General features: G+C 38.8%; 1 protein-coding gene across 1 annotated transcript; it reads right to left on the bottom strand.

Moving 5' to 3' along the window:
• Positions 1-4902: 4902 nt before the first annotated feature.
• LOC113106337 (cadherin-1-like) lies at positions 4903-17083 on the bottom strand. The gene is made up of 9 exons (XM_026268160.1): positions 16958-17083; positions 12919-13033; positions 11693-11940; positions 10379-10516; positions 10131-10286; positions 6015-6162; positions 5735-5910; positions 5523-5651; positions 4903-5337 (listed from the first exon to the last, which is right to left on the bottom strand). Exons 1-9 carry the CDS (start codon positions 17006-17008, stop codon positions 5218-5220), a joined length of 1281 nt encoding a protein of 426 aa, XP_026123945.1. The 5' UTR covers positions 17009-17083; the 3' UTR covers positions 4903-5217.
• Between the last annotated feature and the right edge of the window lie 1847 nt (positions 17084-18930).

Here is an 18930-nt window from a genome sequence, read left to right as displayed (position 1 = left end):
CTACTGCCAAATGTGTCTCAGTGGGTCCTGCACACTGTAGTGAGAGGCCACAGAATCCAGTTCTGGTGGGCCCCAAGCAGGCTCTGGTAATGGAACAGAAGTAGACTCTTTCTGAGGATGGAGACCATCAAGGTGGTCCCTCCTTGGGTTGCAGAGTCCGGATCCTACAGCCGGTACTTCACTGTTCCGAGGAAGGATGAGGTGTTGTGTCCTTTTCTAGATCTGTGCTTTGAACCTCTCAGTCAGGGGACTGAAGTTTAGCACGCCTGCACAGGCCAAGTCCGAGGACTCGTGTGTCACGATCTATCAAAAGATGCACTTATCTCCATCCTTCTTCATCGGAAGTTCCTGAGGTTTGCTTTTGGGGGCAAAAGCCTACCAATAAGGATCTTCCACTGGCCTTGCACTCTCACCCCACACTTTCACGACTCAACCACATTGACGATTGGTTGATATCAGCTCAATTTGAGCAGATGACGGTTCGGCACCGAGGTGTCGTTCTCGCTCACATGAAAGAGCTGGGGTTAAGACTTAACGCCAAGGAAAGTGTGCTTTCTCCAGTTCAGAGAACCACTTATCTGGGCATGGTGTGGGATTTGACCACGATGCAGGCATGTATGTCACCTGCTCGGATCGAGTCGATCCTCACTGCAGTCGCGAGAATGTGAGAAGGCCGGTCACTCACTGTCAAGCAGTCACAGAGATTGCTGGGTCTGATGGCAGCTGCGTCCAACGTGAATACTATTGGCCTGCTGTACATGAGACCCCTACATTGGTGGCTCAAGACCAAGGGGTTCTCCCTGAGGGGAAACCAACTTTGCATGCTAAAGGTCACGCGGCGCTGCCTACGTGCCTTGGAAATGTGGAGGAATCCTTGGTTCTTGTCCCAGGGCCTGGTGCTGGGAGCTCCTTGTCGCCGCGTGATGCTAGCGACGGATGCGTCCCTCACCCGCTGGGGTGTGGTCATGAGTGGCCACCCTGCCCGTGGTCTGTGGAGTGGTCGCCATCTGACATGGCACATCAACTGCCTGGAGATGCTGGCCGTGCTTCGTGCACTTCGTTAATTTCTCCCAGACCTAAGAGGTCACCATGTGTTGGTGCGCACCGACCACACAGCGGTGGTCTCTTACATCAACCACCAAGGAAGTCTGCACTCACCCCGTTTATACAACTAGCGTACCAGATCCTTGTGTGGGCCCAGGACGAATTCCTCTTGCTCAGAGCAGTTCACATTCCTGGGCATCTTAATATGGGAGCAGACATCCTGTTGAGCAGGGGCCGAGGCCCGGGGAATGGCGGCTTCACACTGAGGTGATGAAGCGGAGTTGGAAATGTTGGCCAGACTCGGGTGGATCTGTTTGCGACTCGAGAGACATCGCACTGTCCCCTCTGGCTTACTCTGACTCATCCAGCTCCACTGGGGCTGGACGCCATGGTACACGACATGGCCGAGGCTTCATCTGTACATTTTCCCCCGATTGCTCTGCTCTCGGGAGTTCTGGAGAGAGTGTGCCGGGACAGAGTCCGGCTGCTGTTAGTAGCCCCGTTCTGGACGGGCCAGGTATGGTTCCTGGGCCGGATTTCTCTTTTTGATGGCACCCCATGGGAGGTTCCCGTCAGGAGAGATCTCCTCTCGCAGGCGGAGGGTGCGCCCCCGCATGGAGCTTAGAGGCTGTAGGTGTTGTCTCTGAGGAGGCACAACTCTTAGCTTCCGGTCTCTCAACCGAGGTTGTATGACCATTCTCCAATCCAGAGCTCCCTCAGTGAGGAAACTGTATGCCTTGAAGTGGAAGCTTTTCACTTCTTGGTGCGGAGACCGCCAGCTCGACCCGGTTAACTGCCCGGATGGTACAGTGCTGGAGTTCCTGCAGGCTCTCCGCAGGGTTGACCCACTCCACCTTGAAGGTCTACGTGGCGGCCATGGTGGTCTACCACGCCCCTCTCGGTGGCCAATCAGTGAGCAGAAACACTCTAGTTACATGTTTCCTCCATGGCGCGCTGAGGCTGAGGCCTCCGGCCAGAAGAAGCTTATGCTAAGCGGTGATCAGGATGCTGTCCTAAGCCTCGAGTCCTCTGATCTCCCCTCTCCTGGGGGTCAAGGCTCACTCCACTAGAAGTGTGGCGGCCTCCAAGGCCTTCCTAGCAGGTGTCTCTATGCGTGACATCTGCGAGGCTGCGGGGTGGTCCACGCCCTTGACCTTCGTAAGATTTTACGGTCTAGATTTACGAGCCGCTCCAGGCCCCTCTGTTCTCTCGTCCTAGCTGTGCAGTTTCCCACACTGGCAGAGATTTGTAAGTCTGGCGGCGTGGGCATTCTCGTTCCCCAATCGTTCTCGACGCAGCTCGAGTTCCTGAAGAGGAACGTCTAAGGTTACGTATGTAACCCTGGTTCCTCGAAGGAACGAGACGCTGCGTCGCAGTGCCACACTTCCGGCATCTCTGGCTGGCGCTTGCTTCATCCTTTGAGGCTGGGGCCGGCTGTGCCTCTCCTGCTTTTATGCTTCCTGGTCTCTGACGTCACCCACCTATGACGTCTCGCCCTTCCTTTGGACTGATTATACATATTATTCAGAGACGTCACGCTGGACGCGTTCCCCAATCGTTCTCGACGCAGCGTCTCGTTCCTTCGAGGAACCAGGGTTACATATGTAACCTTAGACGTTTATGCCAACCGCCTTAAACTCAGAAAAAGTCATCCCACGTCCAACCCACGAGGCTCTCATTCACCGAGTTCAATTCATGGCATCTTCCATATCTTCTTATCGATGCTTCTTCCTGTTTCAAAATGAACAAGAATGTGACGTATTTTGACATGGGCGTGGTCTGTGACATCACACTTGGATGTGGGCCGGGTTGGATGTCCACCACAGGCTGCAGCGAGACGCTCTTCTTGATTTTGCAGTTGCAAAACATATTTGAGTGTACAGGAAAAAAACATCGAAGTATAGCACCAAGTCTGTATCTCTCTGTCCAGTTAGGAAGCATAATAGATTGTGATTGATTTGGAGTCCTTGTCACCACTTGTGCAATGATACTGTAACTGCAACTCAGTCAGGTTGCACATCAGTACATGCCATCCCAAGTAGGTTTGGTGTGTCTCATAAGATAGTTTTGTTGTTTTAATATTATAAGGGATCAAAAATACATCGATAATATTTGTGAAATTTTAAAAATCAATTTTCATTATATATATATATATATTATTTATTTATTTTTTATTTTTTTTGTGTGAAAATAACTATTTAGAGCTTTTATAAATACACAATGATACACATTTACACAATGATACATGATGGAATCCATCCAAAAATACACAATATAACAAGAAACCATGATTTTCAGCAGCTATATAAGACTTTTTACAGAAAATATAATATTCGTATGGCCTGTAATATATTGTGATCCATGACAATTAGAGAGTAAAATGATGATAAAATGACACATGATTAAAATAATTGTAAAATATATAAACATTTGAAAAAAAGCACAAATAAGTCACTGCCAGAGCCCTCCAAAATTACCTCCAGGAGGCTATTAGTATGCATAATTCATCCCAGCACCATACAACTTATCATGGACTCAGGGCATCCTTCTCCTGGACTGGTGTTATTGGAACTTTAAGATTAATTTTCTTTCACCTACAAACTTGTCTTGAGGGCTGTTCCCCATGTGCATGTGCAATAATTGTTTATGATTCATTAAACATTGTTTAAACACTTTCTTATGAAGACTATTTGGATTATTTGGTAAAGCTTATTCGGATTTGACAAAAATTATATTTAAAATAAAGCATCTTAAAAAATGACTATATATATATATATATATATATATATATATATATATATATATATATATATACACATATATATATAGTTTTACTGTGCTAAATCTTCTACACAAATTAACTACATAACTACATAAAAACTTCATACTTACAAAATAGATCACAGAAGACTTCTCCGTGGTCTGTTCTGGTCAGGTTTAGAAATCAGAGTCTTTTGGCAGGCGAACTTCTTAGTTAAGTATTAGTTTATTGTATATAGGTAACATATGTTACAAACAAAATACTGATATATTTAAAAAAAACAGAAATAAAAACAGAGATATATAATTTGCATGCTTGGTTGTTTAGAGGGATCAATGGCAAGGCCACTGGCACTGGAGAAGATGTTCCACAGAACCAACATCTGATTTCCTCTTAGCACTTTAGCACCTTATAGAGAGCAGGTGGATACAATGTCTTGTGACATCATGAGGTCTGGAAATTCCCTAAGATGCTCCCTTTAGGAAGCCTTCCATTTTCACAATTTTCTCTTTCTTCTTTGATGCCTCCTTCATGCATTCTATGGTAACATTCATTTCCTTCATTTTTCTTTAGTAAAGCTCTTACTAATATAGGTTTCATTTCTAGCAATACTTTTGATAATATTTGCTATAAATATTTGCTCAGTAAATGCTTTAAAACAATTACAATATAATGTGTGGTGTCTTTCTTAATGAAGCATTTTTCCAATAAAACAATTTCAATATATCGTGTAAAGTCTTTCTTAATTAACAATTTCTCCAATAAAACAATTTCAAAATAACGTGTGGTGTCTTTCTTAATAAACTATTTTCTTCCAGTAAAACTATTTCAATATAATGGGTGGTGTCTTTCTTAATAAATTACTTTACCAGTAATACATTTTCAATAGATGCGGTTACAATACAAAGGTATTAAATATAAAAAAAGGCAAACTTGCAATAGGACAATTGCATATTTTCCTCAACAACAGATAGATAGATAGATAGATAGATAGATAGATAGATATTTTTGTTAAAAAATATATGGAAAAAAATGTAAATAAATGAACAGTTAGTAACCTTACTATATACTGAAAAAAAAACAACAACTAAAAGATCTAACCAGACATTTCATGTAATTTTACATTAAAATGGTGTAATGAAGCACAAAAGAACAAAGAATGTTGATTATCAGCATCATGGTACCAACAAAGCCAGATTGGTTTAGTTTTGTCAACTCAAAACTAATCCTGATTTTTTTGAGCTACCATCATGGTACAGGCAACAGCTCGATTTTATGAATAATTCTACAAAATAATAAGAATTATACTGACACATTCACATTTTTCATAAAGACATTATGGATTTAATCTTCACAGCAAAAATATGCATAGGTTTTATAAATGAATCATCGCAGACAGAATGTATTTCTTGTTACCCTATGGGCCCTATTTGTGTATGATTGTGTCCAGGCACTTGATCCAGCATCTTCTTCATTAGTAACATGCATTTTGCAAGCAGTTCCACTTCCTTCTTAGTAATAGATACACTGTACTGTATAAAATAAAACAAACAAACTGTCATCAGTTGCTGCCAGTTTGACCACTACATGGCCTACTTTATTCTCTGGGACAGATACGATGTGCTAAAAGATATGTATGGGGTGTGTATATAAGAATTAATGAGTTCAAACACCTACAAGTGGTAGAGTAAAACTATTCTAAATAAATATACATTACCGTTATTGGATCAAACTTAGGAGGATTATCATTGCTGTCAGTAATTGTAATAACTGCTGTGCCAGTGGTTGCCATACCACTTCCTTCCATGTCAGTAGCCGCGATTAACAAAGTATATTTGGGCCATTGCTGAGAGGAAACATAGCTGATGAGTGCGTTTACATCAAGTAATTTTATTACCACTTTGAGATTCATCAAATGTCACTTCTCACCTCTCTGTCCATGCCTAGTTCTTGCACGAAAATGCTTCCAGATACAACGTTGATATCAAACATGTTCGCTTTTGGAAGTTTTGGCTCTTGGCTGACAATCGTATAGCGGACTATACCGTTGGTCGTTTCTATCGTGTCATCTGCATCAGTGGCTGTGACGGTCATAAACTCATAACCTTTGATGAGAAAATAAAGACTAATTAGGTGGTAAAAGCTGCAGAGGCATGTGAAGGGAAAAACTGCTAAAAACCATTTTCTTGAGAAACTGCATCATACGTACCTTTTTCAGCAGCTTCAGGAACATGTCCATTAAAAGGATTTTGAGTAAATACAGGCTTGTTATCATTTTGGTCAAACACATTGATGATAACTTCCATTGGATTTTCTCTTATATTAGCCACTTCACGTGCTTCAGCATGAGCTACAAGCTAAAGAAATTAGAAGAAATTTTTTAAAGGGCAAAAAAAAAAAAAAAAAAAAAAAATGTTTCTTTAAAGTTTTTTAGTCCATGTCTATTTACTTTAGACAAACAAAACTTTTTTTCTAAATTGTGAATGGACTATTATGTAGACTAGAAAGAAGCGAAAAACACTCCCCTTATGGGAGCTGGCTTATCTCATACCAGAACGTAATCATGCATATGGTCAATTACGAATTCACTTTCTGTGAACGGCCCAGAAGTAGGCTACAGAACCCTTTTCCAACTGCTTGCATACGCACACGAGAGAGAAGCAATAGTTATCCTATTATTTATAATAAAAACGTAATAAATTTTTCATTTTAACTAGGCGACAATTACTTTCTATAGTTGTTCTAAAATAGGAACCAAAGCATGTTTATTGATTAAAGTCTACATTATGAGTTCTATTCAGCTTTCTACGTATTCTGGATCTTATTGTAAATTTAAACCATCAGTTTTGTATTTTTTTTTCTGCATTTGGAAACAAATGTAGTGAATTAATTGTTTGTTCTCTGAAGTCATTCAGAGAAATGTGTCGTATTAGCTGCGCAGATTCTGAGTTCAGCCGATCAGCAAATATCAGTTTCACAAAAGTGCATTTACATGTATATATAGACTAAGATCTCATAAAATGACAAAACTCTTAGGTTGTATTGTGTTGAATTTAACACAAGAAATGCTTTATTAATCAGTCATTTTAGTTTAGCCTTAACATGAGGATTCTAATTAATTTGCTTTGGTTTAAATTCCCATATGTTTTTCCTATAAGACGAAACATTTGCCTAGTCTCATAATTTTTTTTGTTATATCATGGAAATTAATAAAACTAATATGAAGGATTTATTTATTTATTTATTTATATATATTTTCCTGTACATTATCCTGTACATTATCATTTTTGCTGTGTCATGAGCAGGGCTGTTTACAGTGAATGTGTCATAAAAAGATCATTTTTATAAGCATTGAACTATTCAATTTAAATTTCAAACATTTTGTATGTGACAGTAATGCTGTCAAAAAAAAATATGCACAGTGTACAAATAGGGGTTAATACTGTAGAGCAGTGGTTTTCAACCTGTGGTCCGCGGCCCCCTAGTGGGCCGCGGTGGTATTGCAGGTGGGCCGCCAATTATTTTCTGTTAATTTGCAGTCCATTCTAGGGCTGTGTGATTAAAAGAAAACGTCTTAAAATCACGATTTGAGCGTGCGCGATTTCTAAATCGCTTTATAGCACAGTTTTCCGTGGCCCTGACCTCCCGTAGTATGCTATCTGATCCAATCAGAATGCATTGCGCCTAGCGCGAGAACAGAGACTGGGCATATGCCTAACTCCAGGTTCACACACTGTCTGTGATGCGCCTTTTTTCTGAGCCAATGTTGACGGATCAGAGCGTTCTCACTGCGGTAAAAGGCTAGAAATAAAAATGTGCGAAAATAATTCATGTCTAACACATGAGCATAGAGTGAATTTGTTAGTGAACAGGATGCATTTTAAGTGAGAGGAGACACGTTTTAAGTGTTCACACTCTCTCCTCGAAAAGCAGCGTGTTTCTGAGCAAGCACGACCGGTTTTGTGACAGAGCAAAGAAAATCTGCTGCGAACAGAGAGATTCGCACTCGTGCATTATTTTAATGTGCTTTCGCGTTATATTTATGCGTTCTCACTGCTGAGCGCATAAACATACTGTATACACAATGCAAACACCTGAGGCACCGCTACAATTAATGAGCTCTATGAAGAATGTATGGCAAAAAAGAAAAAAAAGTCCCTGTATACAGGATTTTTTTTTTTTTTTTTTTTTTTGTGCCACAAGTCTATACATTTTTTTACATCTTCACTATAGTGATCATTTTGACTTATGTCTGTTCTAGAGATGTTACAACTTTTTGATAAAGCTCTGATTGGTTTTCTTTTGGAAATATGTTTAAAATTAATCCTGCATGCATTTATGACTGTAAAAGCGGTGTGTCACAATTGCAAAATTAATAAAAAAAATCGCGATATTTTTTATTTTATTTTTTTTTGTCCATGTTTATTCAATAAATACAGTTTAAAATCTAGCTTCTGAGTACTAAGTTATTAACCCAACAATAGCGGGGTCAGTTAATTTTTTTTGAAGTGGGCCGCGCAAACATATGTGTTTGGTTGTGTGGGCCGCGAGTTGAAAAAGGTTGGGAACCACTGCTGTAGAGGATACCAGGTATGTTTGTAACATGTTTTAGCATCTGTTACCCGCAAAATTTTATTATACAAATATATTTATACAAAACACCCACATTTGTTCACTACAAAAGGCACCAATTCAAACCTCTGCAACAGTATCTTAGCCCTTATAAGTTGATGTTAAATATACAATTTCACACTTTCTATGAATGACAACATCTTAAATCTGTTTGATGCAGGAGTCTGTGCTTGTGTTAAATAGACTACTAGAACAAGCTTCATTAACAGTATTTGCTTACTGAACACTCAACTCAAAAATGTGATAATTCTAACAAAAAACTGTGTAAATTTACGTGTGAGATTGTGTGTCTACTGTATGTATGAATTTTCTTAATCAGATTCACAATGTTCACCAATGTTTTTAACTCTAGACTGCAGGCTTGGTGGATCCAGAAACTGCATAGGGCACATTTTAATTCCTTTGGCCTTGAGCTGCCAAAAGAGCTCCATATAGACAACATGAAAGGGAATGCTAATATGTGTTAAAACTTACCCAAACATTTTCATTTTTTTTTTTTTTTTGCATAATTATTGACCTAAAGAGTCTAGAGAATTGTACTTCAGTGGTTTAATTGATTTTCAGTTAAAAACCTATCATATGATTTGAAGATCTAGTGTTTGTGTGAATATATGAGCATTTTCAAGCACACACACACACACACACACACACACACACACACACACACACACACACACACGCACACATACATACACACACACACGCACACACACACACACACACACACACACACACATATATATATATAGAGAGAGAGAGAGAGAGAGAGAGAGAGAGAGAGAGAGAGAGAGAGTCCAGAGAATATTACTGCAGTGGATTTATTGAGATTGAGCGAAAAACCTAGGACTAGTTCACAAAAGTAGGCTTTTAACATTAATGAATGATTTGATTGACAGAAATGGTTCTAGTGGTTCTAGAGGCTAGAAGTTGTGCATTATGAGGAGATCTATCAAATGATATGCATACTGTGTGGGTATGTGAAACAACACATAGAATAATAAGTAGAATAATAATACAACAATTTTAAATCCTTACAATTTCAATAGAGTTTCAGCTCTACGTGCTTGAACCCTTAATAATAATAATAATACAATCTGATTCTTTCAACAAAATCTGATTCTTTTTCATCATAAAATGCATATCTATTTACAGCTTTGACAACCATTTGTATAAGATCGGGTAGGAAGTGGGTAAATAATGAAATTATAATGGGAAACCTAGCTTATCCCTGATAGGTGGAAATTAATAGGTGGTGTTGTTACTACTCTCCGCATGTTACAACCATACCCCTCTCCCCACAGTAAAAAGTAGTACTCTTAAAGCGCTGCTGTCATTTTAGCCTATATTTCACTCTAACTGTAGTCAAAAAGATGAAACTATAAGCAATTAGAATAATTAGTTCAGATTAAATGTTATAATGTTATATTATTATTGTTATTAAAGTATCAATTTATTTCATCATTTTTTATCTTCATTCACAAGTAAAAATGTCACATGATGACGCGGTGTGAACTGTTCCTTTGCGCCACCTGGTGGTGATTTCTCAAATGAGTTTCACATCTGACTGAATTGTATTTTGTTGACTACGGTATATTTAAAAATAAATGAACATTTAAAATGTACAGTCACTGTAAAAACAAGAAAAGAAAACGGTCAACCCATTTAAAAGTAAAGAGATTAAAAATGTCCTTACTCTGTATGAAGCTTTTTTTTCTCTGTCGAGTGGATTAGTCACAAACAGATTCCCTGTAAATTTATCAATAGTGAAAATCCCCTTTGGTTCCAGATCTGCCCCTTCGCCTGTGAGGCGGTATACCATTTGAACTTCCTTGGCATACTCTGACTTTATCTAAATTCAGGAAGCAATAAGAGAACAACTCAATGACAGACCTCTTTCTCATCCATCTCATGATGAAAAGTCTCTTTATGACTTTCACTCACCTGGGCCAGTTTCATTGGGAATGGCCCTCTGCTATTCTCAAGAAGAATGATCGGAGGGATAATCCAGCCTCCCGGTGCTCTCTTTAGACGTGCTGAAGACCTTGCAAATGCCAAAGGTGGATCAAGTGGAGATTCTATCTGTGAAGCAAAAAGGAGTGAACCATATTTTTAAACAATTTCTACAAGGGGTTACATTTGAGAGACAGGCCTATAGAGTTAGAAAACAGAGTTAATGAAATTGCCTATAAGGTGATAAGTCTGATTAACATGACACATACTCACACGCACACGCACACGCACACACACACACACACACACACACACACACACACACACACACACACACACACACACACACACACACACACACACACACACACACACACACATGCACCCACACACAGAGAGAGAGAGAGAGAGATGTGAATGATCAAATTGAAGAATTCTGTTATTTCAGGGTTCTAGATTCTAGGTTTGTCATATTATACATTTTTGCATTCTACTCTTTTTCTATAGATTTAAAGCATTTTAGGTCATACAATAATACATTTATTTCAGTCCCCTACAGAAAAAATTAATAAAAATAGAAACCATCACATAATCTGTAATGGTCTTACTGGTTATAATGAAGTTGTATTGGTTTTAATGAAAACTTTTAATGGCGTCTGTTGGTCTCTACTTGTAATTGATCACCTTCTGTTGGTGGCTTTTGTTAAAACCTATGTAACATGTCCAAAAAAAACAAAAAAAACAGCTACATGTTAAGTAATGATTTTAATGGTTAAAAGTTGATGGTTTGTAGTGGTATTTGTTGTGGAAATCATTAGATTTTCTGTGATGGTTTCTATTGTATTTGTCAGCAGGGTAACAATGGGTTTTGTGATGTTATTTGGCATAAATGCGACATTGCAGTTATATTGTGAGATAGTAGCGACTGTTTGTAGTTTTGGTGTTTTAGTATTAATTTATCTCTTATTTACATTGTGTCTATACTTTGTTTGTCTTGTGTAGAACTAAGAATTGAACAAAAAAACTCGTTTGCCCAGCCAGTTTGCCCAATGCTGAATTTTTTTCATAAATAGAAACATTTTATCCTCTCCAGAGCTCAAACATAAATATGCACTGGAACTTTGGCCATTTATTATTATTAACAATTGATTTCTTATTTTTTTTTCCAAATCAGGTGGGCCCTAAACATGTACAGAAATTGATAACTATATGTGTCTATTTAAAGAACCATAATAAATTGACACATAAAAAGCTGAAATTTTGTATTGTATTGCACGGCAGTTTCTTGAAGTAAATGATTGGTACCTGTGGAGAGGAGATGTTCATGACTGTATCCTTGTGATGCCCATTAAGATGTTGGACAAATTCAACTTTGATAGATACAGTGTGCTTCTTGCCATTGGCATCCCAAGCATGCACTGAAAACACCACGTAAGCCTCATGAAGAGTCAGTGGTCTCTTCAGTGTAACAGTCCCATCCTCGTTCACATCAAACCGCTTGTCAACAGACTGAAAGAGTGTTCTTGTTTTTCCATTGCATGTATTAAAATTTACTGTCAGAAATCAGAAAGGGAATAAATTGGTAAAACAATACATCTTATTATGTATTTAACCTTGGTTCCCTGTGTGGAGAAAGGTACAGTGTTTCAGTAGCTGATGCTATGAACACAAGAAGAATCACAACAAATGCATTTGCTGATTGCACTGGCGCCACCCTCCAAAGCAGCATGTCAATAGTGGCTTAAAAAGGCTATATCTGTGCCTCCTTCAATTTCTAAAATAGGAATTCATAATCATAAAAAAGCATTATGGCAGAGTTACTCTGTTCCTTTGCTCTTTTCAAGGAAGCTTCTGAGAGCTGGAGTGGGATTGATTGACACAAGGAAACTCATTCACCATGTCTCTGAAAAACCCAGACTGAGCAAAAGAAGGTTCCAGCAGATAGGACGTCTTTCTCCAGTACATCTGAGGTTAAATTGCTTCATGAATATGAAACATCAGAGGAGCGATGTTATGTCCTTTTGACATATGGTTGATGTTATGCCTCAGAGAGTGGCTCTAGCACCATTAGCCAATGATTTGGTGATAGCCAATGAAGGAACAGGCTTAAGACAATAGTAACACCTGGAGGATGTTTGCATAGCATAAGTTACTGATGCAGCATCAATGGCATCAGTGTTGGGGGTAACGAGTTACAAAGTAACGGATTATAGTAACTATATTACTTTTTTGGGTAAAGTAACAAAGTAAAGTAACGCATTACACTAATAATATTGGTAACTACATTACTTTACTAGACTATAGGCATTACACATGATGACAGCAAATTTAGGTGATACTGTGGATGTATAAAATTTGATTGTAATGGGTCATAATAATTAATGTAATAGTTAAAAAATGTAAATAGAAAAATTGTTGTATGTAGATATCTTATTGCATTGTGTAGAGAGATTATTCAGCCAAATACTAAAAGAAAAATTTAACAAAAGCTCTCAACATTCATTTGCTAGAGATATTTTAATATCGCTTACCTCTTCCTAGTGTTTTTCCCTTGTAAAGTTCATCTTGGTGCACTTTAAAAACCAGCAACTCCGACTCTAAGCCAGGTGTACATGGAGACTCCTCCGCAAATCCACTCAAAAATACCTAATTTGAAATGCAATAAATATTATTCGTTAACATATATACAGTTGAACTGTAAGGTATTTTGATTTATTAATCACTTCAGGCACAAGAATCTACAGGGCTGGTCCACATTTGTGTTCAACTTGGAGTGAAAATATTCACAAAATATTCCCATCCATCCATCCATCCACCCACCCGTCCGTCCGTTCGTCTGTCCATCCATCCATCCATCCATCCATCCATCCATCTATCTATCTATCTGTCTGTCTCTGGCAGACTGTATTGCCTTTAAAACATTAAAACTAAGCTTTTAAAGCTACTTTCAGACTGAAAACTTAAAAACTTAAAACTTTTTCAAACTTTTCAGACTTTTTCAAACTTAAAGTTTGTCTTGACAAACTGTTTTATCTAGTTGAATATGGATTTGTATGAGTTTCCCTTTCACTTTTCTCTACCCACCTTGGATACTTACCTGCCTTTCCTGATCCAAACCTTCATCTGTAGACTATCCTAGCATCTACCTATAAGAAAGAGAAACACTTTCGATAGCCTAGAAAGTTGCCTCAATCCTATCTCTGCATTCTTGCATTCCTGTTATTTATGGCTTCACAGTTGCCATTCCTGTCTGTTGAATAAATTGATTTGAATAAAAAAATCCTTGAAACTTATCTATTTGCTTCTTGCTTCGTGGTCTCCTTCTGTGCTGTGACAGACGACCAGACCAACTGCACTATCTACCATGGATCTGCATCCCCAATCAGTCAAACACTCTCTCCACCACCTTCATCTGCACATCTGGCTCCAGCACCAGAACACACGCAGGTTGACAACTATACCACCCCAGGCAAACGGAGAATTACAGGAGAATAAACGTGGGGGCTCTGTCTTTATTATGGGCATGAAGGCATGAAGCCCTCTATCGATTACCGGACCCTAAACTCTCAAACAGTAAAGTTTTACTGAACTTTGCCTCTGGTTCCAGCTGCCTCTAAGGAACTCTGTAGAGTATCTTCTCCAAACTGGACCTGCAAAGTGCTTACAATCTCATTCATATATGCACTGGAGGTGAACAAAAAACAGCCTTCATTACCCTAATTCAGGGCTATTCAATTAGTTTCATTTGAAGGCTGGATTATCGTATTGAAGATTTGAAGGGGGTCGGGGGCCGGTGGCCAGGGGGGTGGTGGGGTCTATAAAATAAAGAATTTAAATGAAATGCATATTCAGCAGTAAAATTAATTAATATTACCAACAACAATGTCTATGAAAGGATAATATTTGTTTTGTCAATCAAAAAAATTAACTGATTACTGATATATTGTCATAATTTCACACTGAACCTCCAAATGATTGTAGAAACAACATAAAGATAGTGTATTTTTATTTACATCTTTTTACAAAGTCTCATTATTAATTTTTTTATAATACTGCTGATGATGTCTCTATTAAACGCATCTTCGTCTCAGTTTTATCCATTAGTTATAGCAATTCAACATTACATGATAATTGTTTTTTTAACATTTATGTTCCGAAAAATATAACAACTTTTAATTTAATTGAATGCAAAACAATCTTCACATAAACTATAAATTGTATATGCATAAACTATATAGATTATTCTTTATTCAATGAACAAAAGTTGATTTCTGAAGAGTGATTTCTCTTTTTCGTTTCCGTGATTTCCATTAAATAAACTTCAGCAAGTTTCACTTTAAAAGCAATGCTGTCTCTTTAAAATCTGATGTGCGTGAGGTATTTCTGACACATATCAGGTTTCTCCCAGCTCTTTACGATTATTTTGGACTTTATAACTCATTTAAGGCTGTTTAAAAAAACACTCTCCAAAACTGTGTATTTTGAAATAATTGTGTGTGTTTTTGTCGTTTGAAGTGTCACTGGCATTGTGTGAAGCCAGCATACATTCAGCCGAACGCACAGACTTTTAAACTATACTGTAATCACCTTCATCCAGTCTGCGCTATTTCTGCATATAACAATGTCTTTATACTCGTTTTAAACTAGAGTTGTGGACATTTCATAACTCCCTCACACAAGCTCTTGTCAACGTCGTTATCTATTGATGTTGCGTTCCCTGGTAGATTGTAGTTGCCATGTTTTCACAAGAAAATCCACCCAATGTTACTCAAAATAAGCCAAAAACTAGCCCAATCACGTTTCTTTTTGGCGGATTTGGCACTGTTACTTCTCTTGCTTTTCTTTTCGGCTGGCCTGGGCCAGTGTTGCCACCTTGTGGGCAAACTACCTTAGGTGAAAACACAATTCAAGGCATATAAGTGATCTGCATGTACTCTTCTCACGGGTCGGATAAAGATGATTGGCGGGCCGCATTCGGCCTGCAGGCCGCCAATTGGATAGCCCTGCCCTAATTGGTCACTATAAGTACTTGGTTATGCTGAATGGGCTTGCCAACTCACCATACATCTTCCAGGGTTTCATGAATGAAGTGTTCCAGGAGTTCCTCCATCAAGTTGCTATTGTCTACAGTACATAAACAACATCTTCATCTGCTTCCGGAACCTGGCCGAACATCGCCACCACGTAGAGCAGGTCCTTCAGAAACGGAGGCAATGCTACCTTTATCTCAAGTTGGGGAAGTGTGAGTTCCACCATACCACCAACCAGTTGCTCGGGTACGTCATCACCCCTCAAGGCATCAAAATGGATGATAAGAAGGTTAAATCTATCAACCAATGGCCCTTACTATCCTCTGTGAATGAACTGCAATACTTCCTCAGATTTGTCCATTTTTATCACCAGTTTATTCAATCTTTCAGCACCTTAACAGCCCCTTTACTTTACTTTACCTCCTTTAAAATAAGATCAAGTCTCTGTCCTGGACACCAGCAGCCACAGCTTCTTCTGCACCATTCCAACCTTAACTCACCCTGACCCTCAGAAACCTTTCCTTGTTGAGGTAAATGCCTCTACCATGGGAGTGGGAGTGGTGCTGTCCCAATACTCTGGAGAGCCTCCCAAGCTGCATCCCTGTGTGTATTTCTCATGTTAGCTGTCCCTAGCGAAGCAAAATTATGATATTGGGAATTGTGAGGTGTTGGACATCAAACTTGCCCTAGAAGAATGGAGACACTGGCTGGAGGGAGCCCTTCATCTATTTCAAGTCATCACCGGTCATAGCAACTTGAAATACCTCAAGAATGCAAAATTAACCCAAGACAAGCCCAGTGGGTCATGTTCGTCACCCGCTTCAACTTCACTGTCAGCTACCGGCCTGGACACACAACACCCGAGCTGACGCCTTGTCTCGGATTCACCAACTCCCATAGGAAACATCCTGCACGCTCACAATCACCTGAATTCTGATTCCCTCCACTTGCTGCACCTCATCAAAGACCCACCTAAACACCATCACTTTCACTAACCTTTGTCTTGTCTCATAGTCACTTACAAACTATTCACTGGACTCTACCCACCTCGGATACTTACCTGCCTCTCCTGTTCCAAACCTTCTTCAGTAGACAATCATAGCAGCCACCTATAAGAAAGAAAATTACTTTGGTTTGCCTTGCAAGCTAAGTTGCTCCAATCGTATCTCTGCAATCTTGCACCTATTGTTTACGACTTCACAGTCACCCCTTGCCTGTTGAATAAATCCTGGGGACTTACCTGTTTGTCTCATCGTGGTCTCCTGTGTTGTGACACACACAATATCAGGTCTACCAAAACCTCTTGCAAACCTTCATTTTAACCGTTTTACCCAAATTTAAATGTATTCAAGGAAAGTAAAAAGAAATACTATCAAAGAAAAAAAAAATACAACTAAATAACACATACTGTATAGATAAGGTAATCTTTCAATACAATTGCATTATCAAATTTTGTAAATGTTTACAAAATATTCTCCAAACTTGAAAAAAACTTCCAAAGTTTTTGGAATTTGTCTTGGTATGAGGGATAAAGTCCTACCTTACAAAGGAAAACGATAACTTCCAAGCTAAAAGACTTCATTGTTTTCATTTGAAGCAAATTGCTTTAAAAGGACCTTGAGATAGTAGCTCCTTATTTTTGAGAATGTCAAGTTATTTAAATATGTTTTTTTTTGTAGGGTGGGAGTGGGAGGTGGAGTTTGCGGGCAAGTGGATTTGTTTCTTGGTTTGTGTGTGAGTGGTGTCAGTAAAAAATATGATTGCTCAGCAATACTCAAGCATTACATTGTCATCCCCCACTAACTACTAGTGACCTGAACATTTATTTTAAAGCAAAAAAACATGGTAACCCTTCAGTAATTACTCAAGCATCACCTTGTCAGCCTGCAGGAACTATTAGTGGTCTGCATTATAAAAAATTTAAATAAAAAAATAAAATAAACTTTGGATGTCTCCAATATATTTTGATATACGACTTTATCGACGATATGACTCCTTCTGCCAATGCATTGATGAAATTAATAGTTGGATGTGCCAGAACTATTTTCAGTTAAATAAGGAAAAAACTGAAGTCATTGCATTTGGAAACAAACATGAAGTGTTCAAGGTGAATGCATACCTTGACTCTAGGGGTCAAACAACTAAAAATCAAGTCAGGAATCTTGGTGTGATTCTGGAGACAGACCTTAGTTTCAGTAGTCATGTCAAAGCAGTAACTAAATCAGCATTCTATCATTTAAAAAACATTGCAAGAATTAGATGTTTTGTTTCCAGTCAAGACTTGGAGAAACTTGTTCATGCCTTTATCACCAGCAGGGTGGACTATTGTTATGGGCTCCTCACTGGCCTTCCCAAAAAGACCATTAGATAGCTGCAGCTCATCCAGAACGCTGCTGCCAGGATTCTGACTAGAACCAGAAAATCTGAGCATATCACACCAGTCCTCAGGTCCTTACACTGGCTTCCAGTTACATTTAGCATTGATTTTAAAGTACTTTTACTCGTATATAAGTCACTAAATGACCTAGGACCGAAATATATTGCAGATATGTTCACTGAATATAAACCTAACAGAGCACACAGATCACTAGGATCAGGTCTGTTAGAAATACCAAGGGTTCACACAAAACAAGGGGAGTCCGCCTTTAGTTACTATGCTGCCCGCAGTTGGAATGAGCTTCCAGAAGAGATCAGATGTGCTAAAACACTAGTCACATTTAAATCTAGACTCAAAACGCATATTTTTAGCTGTGCATTTATTGAATGAGCACTGTGCAATGTCCGAACTGATTGCACTATATTTTCACTGTTTTATTTATTATTATTTTTTTTAATGTAAAATCATTTTCTAACAGTTTTTAAATGTTTTAATCATTTTAAAAGTTTTAGAATTGCTTGTTTTATATTTGTTATTATTTTTCTTCATGATTATTTTACTTTCTTTTATGTAAAGCACTTTGAATTACCATTGTGTATGAAATGTGCTATATAAATAAACTTGCCTTGCCTTGGACACTTGCTGGATGCTCTTCAGTTTGCCTACAGAGCAAACAGGTCTGTGGACAATGCAATAAATATGGGACTGCATTATGTTCTGCAACATCTAGACAGACCAGGAACTTATGTGAGGATCTTGTTGTGGACTTCAGCTCAGCCTTTAACACAATCATCCAAAACCTCCTCCTGCCCAAATTAAATCAGCTCACCGTGCTCACCTCCCTCTGTCAGTAGATCAACAGCTTCGTGACAGACAGGCAACAGCTAGTGAGGCTGGAAAAACTGACATCCAGCACACGTATAATCAGCACTGGAGCTCCTCAGGGTTGTGTTCTCTCCTCACTGCTCTTCTTCCTGTACACCAATGACTGCACCTCTAAAGACCCCTCTGTCAAGCTCCTGATGTTTGCAGACAACACCACACTAATCTGCTTCATTCAGAATGGTGATGAGACTGTTTACAGAAAGGAGGTTAAAGAGCTGGCTGTCTGGGGCAGTCTCAACAACCTGGAGCTC

This window comes from Carassius auratus, chromosome 7, assembly GCF_003368295.1.
Source record: "Carassius auratus strain Wakin chromosome 7, ASM336829v1, whole genome shotgun sequence".
Taxonomy (NCBI): Eukaryota; Metazoa; Chordata; class Actinopteri; order Cypriniformes; family Cyprinidae; genus Carassius; species Carassius auratus.
This window is presented reverse-complemented; position numbering and strand designations above follow the sequence as displayed.

What these genes read in the sequence shown, in the direction of transcription:
- LOC113106337 (XM_026268160.1), bottom strand. Translation starts at nt 17,008, where the DNA reads ATGAAAACAATGAAGTCTTTTAGCTTGGAAGTTATCGTTTTCCTTTGT. An exon ending in TTATCGTTTTCCTTTGTAAG is followed by an intron (nt 13,034 to 16,957) that starts GTAGGACTTTAT and finishes ATTTCAAATTAG; the next exon opens with GTATTTTTGAGTGGATTTGC. An exon ending in CTAAGTTTGATCCAATAACG is followed by an intron (nt 5,338 to 5,522) that starts GTAATGTATATT and finishes TATTTTATACAG; the next exon opens with TACAGTGTATCTATTACTAA.